Genomic DNA, 4319 nt, shown 5'->3' on the forward strand with positions numbered 1-4319 from the left:
TAACCCTTAATCAAACACGGAACTTTTTGTGAGATAAATTAAAAGTAAGGTCGGTTTTTAAGTAAAATAGGTCCGTAGATTCCAAAAATCTTAGTGGAATTTCGAAAAAGTGGAGGGAAGGGGGTGTTTTTCGGTGGGAAATTATTTCCCCTTATTCGTATTCGCAAACACAAAAATCGCCAAATGGGAAAATAGTTCCCGTTATCCGTTACCACTTAAGATTGTTTTGGAGTATTTTTTAGACTAGTTAGTACCTCGGATTTGCCACAGATTTTTGTAAATATTTTTTTTTTAGACAATAAAAACAATAATTATTCAGAAATATTTCATTACTTACTAAGCTTTACAAAGATACAATTAATAATAAGTACTCTTATACGTATAACATATATACTATGTTTGGATGAGATCTTTGTCCAGCAGTGGGACAATAATAGGAAAGAAAAAAACACAAAATAGGTTAGATAAATTACTGAGAAGGAGCAGCGTGAAAAGATTTAAAGCATATTTTGGCACACAAAAAAAAAAGGCTACTTGACACGTTGAACACTGTATATTGGTCCTCTTTTCTATTTTTTTCGTGCTACAAAACCTGCATCTCTTATAAGTTTGTATTACGTCCGGCATGTGAATACCCACATTCATCAGACGGATTTCATCCGGCACTCCGAAAACGCCACCTTTTTTGTTTTTATAAACGACACTTTGGATGTTTTCTTTTCTGGTGGTGTAGCTATTGATCAGTGAGCGTGCTAAACGCAACCTGAATTCGCGATGTCCATGCAGCGTTGGTATATGTGTATGATTGTAGGTGATATACGCATTTATTATTGAGACGTCAAAAAAGAAAAACAAAAGTCTCATCCAGTACTTCCTTGACTTTCTGTTTATTGGGTATGAAGATCTAAAGTGATCGAATAGATCAACTCCATCCATGGAAAGTGTATATTCTGCAATAGCTTTTGGGCAAAGTATCTCTTTTCTTGAGCCATCCTTTTGCGTCCTTTTTACGTACTGTATATCACGTGGTTGATGAGCCGTAGTGAGGACTGCCACTTTTTTAGTATTGAGCCACTTAATGGCTACTATGGGCTCCGCTGTAACAGCAGCAAATTCGTGTTTTGCTAGTCTTAATGATTTTGGCTGCTTTTTTTTAATCATGTCGGGAAGATCTTTTCTATTCGATCGTACAGTTCCCACTGCGTATATACCTTTGTCGTAGAGATCTTCCATTAGATTACAGCTCGTGAAAAAATTATCAAAGGCAACCAAAGTGTTTCTAGGGACATTATTGCATAATTTCATAACGACATTGTATCCGAGACCTTCGTTTTCAATGCTGTCGCCTTTACCAGTATAAATTTCAAATTGATATAAATAGCCGGTTTTTGCGTCGCATCTCGCCCAGACTTTAAAACCCCTTTTAATGGTTTTTTTGGGCATATATTGTTTTAAGGAGCTGCGTCCTTTAAATTTGACCATACATTCGTCAACTGATTGGATTTGGGAATTACAAGCTTCCTTCTGATATATTTTGTTTAATTCTATTATTAGAGGTCTGACCTTGTGTAATTTATCATAATCAGGAGAATCTCTTGATGGTTGGGTTTGGTTATCATTTAAATGTAGATTTTCAGTGATTTTTTTAAATCTAGTGAGTGGAAAAACTTGCGCCATTTCTTTGTTATAGTAAAATGTATCGGTCGACCAATAGAGTTCCATATCTGGAAGAGGGTTCAATCCCATCAGAATTAAAACTCCCAAATAGGCTCTTATATCTTTCTCAGTAACTGGTTTCCATTGAGCGCTGTTTCTCTGGCTGGCGTATTTATTGGTTTGTTCGGCTAATATTAATATCAATATGTCAGGAAAAAAACGGTCAAATATAGTTATAGGCGAAGTTTTATGTGTGTCAGTAACCACGGGCTTGAAACGCTTTCCAAAATTTGGAATTTCATGACTTATATCTTCTACCTCCCATTGTCGTAGTTGTGAGCGATCTCTGCGTACAGTGTTAGATTCTGGTTCATCATCCTCCAAAAAGTCGTTTACTGAAATGTCCGGTAAGTGATTGATGGGAATCGTGGGCGATAAATCTTCACTTAGAATTGATAATAATTTATCAGGCTCTGTTATTGGTTCATTTAGTACGATATAGTCATCACAAGTTTCTTCGAAGCCAAACATTTCTTCAAGACGTTGTTCTACTAGGCAAGCATCTGGTTGGTCTAGGTGTACAGAAGGAGAATGGATACTATTTTCGTAACAAGGATCGTCTTCTTCATCGCATTCGGACAAATCTGAAAGATCCGCTAAATTTTCTATGCATATTTCGAGTTCTTTCTTTGAGAGTGGTCTTTTATTTATTTTTTCCATTTTGAAATAGCTGAAAATCATAAAAAATCATATATAATAACAAAATAAAAAAACCAAAACCTACAAAGTGATTCCCATTGGACAGATAAACATTTTATATATATAGTTTGAATTTTTTCATGTCAGTAACAGACAAGGGGAAATAAATTCCCACATTTTAAATAGTATATTTTTCCGTCAAATTATAACGTTATCAATGTTATTTTACAGCCAAAACCTTGAAAAATGAGTCTAGTTTAAGTTGACAATAAGTTCATGTACTTACCAGATTTTTTTCTTAACAATTTCCAAAAAAATAACGTTGCACTCCGACCACTTTCAAAAAAACGGGCAATTTTTTACTTTGACATTAGCTCACGGCGACTTAAACTAACTGTCACTAAAGTGTTGCCAAACAAAAAAAAAAGAATTACATTCGAGATTTATTTTGTTAAGACTGGTATTGGTCAATGTTGCTCTTTAAAGAAAGATTTTTGGAGGTGGGAAAATACTTCCCGTTATTTGATTAACTTTGTATTATTATTAAATAATAATTGTCAATTAAGTACCTGAAAAAAAAAATTAACCCTTAAATGCATGGTTTTTTATTGCGGCCTGGAAAAAATGTTACCTGGTAGGTATTTAGGTACATATAACATAAAAATGAATGAAAATAAATTTGGTATAAAAAAATAGGTATTTATTATGAAAAAATATGTATGTAGACAATTGGCAATCTGATCTATAATCACCTAGTGTCATGTTTGGGTGGTGTTTTTTATAAAGTACCCATGAATTTATTACCGCCATGTCGATCATGTGATAAAATAATCGAATGTACCATTTTCGACTTTTTATTCGAATTTTATAGCGGCCCAAATAACTGTCCATCAAATCTACTCCACCCATGTGGGCATTGTAATCTTTTACAATTTTTGAACAGGCAACAAAGACTTTTTTCTTTTGTTTCTTATCAAATCTGCTGACAGTTTCAGCTGGTTCGGAACCAACATAAGTAGATACCAACGTAACAAGCTTATTATCCTTCCAACAAGTTACCGAGATATCCACACCTTTCATAGTCTGCTACGAGTTCCTCATATGATCCCCTTGGAACAGAGTCCTTCATGAACTCTTTTACTGCCGGCAACTTACAGGTTTTACCGAGGCGGTTCCTCTGAATTGTGCCCAATGCATATATACCTTGAGTATGTAGGTAATATAACAAAGGAATTGACGAATAAAAATTATCAAAATAAATTATGTGGTTCATTTTTCGTGGAACTGAACGGCACAATCTGATGACTGTGTTGCCTACTACACCAAAATAAGGTTCATCACTTAAGTATTGAATATCCTGTTTTCCAGAATAAATTTCAAAGTTGTGGGCGTAACCAGACAATGAACACAACATATAGCTTGAAACCCCACTTATGGGGCTTGTTGGGGAGGTATTGTTTCATGAAATGCGCTACTTTCGTAGAGCACATCTGTTCATCTAAAGACAGTCTCTGCTCAAATGGTGCCACACTCAAATATAATTTATTCAAATGTGCCTCTACAGGTCTTATTTTATGCAGACGGTCGTGGTTTGAGTGACCAACGGGCTTGTGTATTGAGTTGTCATTGAAGTGAATGATCTATTTAGCGTCATCGTTTCCATTATATGTTTGAAGCCATACTTACCCCAATATGATCTTACATTTAGGAAGTGGTATACTGACATAAATATACCTAGTCAGGTCATAAATTCTGTCACATGCTTAATGTAAAATAATTGAAACAAGTTTATTCATTATGTAACCATTCATATACCAAAATGAACTTAACAAAACATAGATTCTTATGACACTAAAGTTTATTCAAAATGACCTCCGTGATTTTGAATACAGGCCTTCAATCTGCGCGGCCAGTCGTCTATCGCAGCATGAACGAGGTCCATGTCAATATCGGCGGCTGCCTTA

General features: G+C 34.9%; 1 protein-coding gene across 1 annotated transcript; it reads right to left on the reverse strand.

Annotated features, from left to right (window-relative positions):
- Window positions 1-922: 922 nt before the first annotated feature.
- LOC134200054 (piggyBac transposable element-derived protein 2-like) lies at window positions 923-2376 on the reverse strand. Its single transcript, XM_062671980.1, has 2 exons — window positions 1212-2376; window positions 923-1014 (listed from the first exon to the last, which is right to left on the reverse strand). Exons 1-2 carry the CDS (start codon window positions 2374-2376, stop codon window positions 923-925), a joined length of 1257 nt encoding a protein of 418 aa, XP_062527964.1.
- Window positions 2377-4319: the final 1943 nt, after the last annotated feature.

The sequence above is a fragment of the Bombyx mori genome, chromosome 14, assembly GCF_030269925.1.
Source record: "Bombyx mori chromosome 14, ASM3026992v2".
Classification (NCBI taxonomy): domain Eukaryota; kingdom Metazoa; phylum Arthropoda; class Insecta; order Lepidoptera; family Bombycidae; genus Bombyx; species Bombyx mori.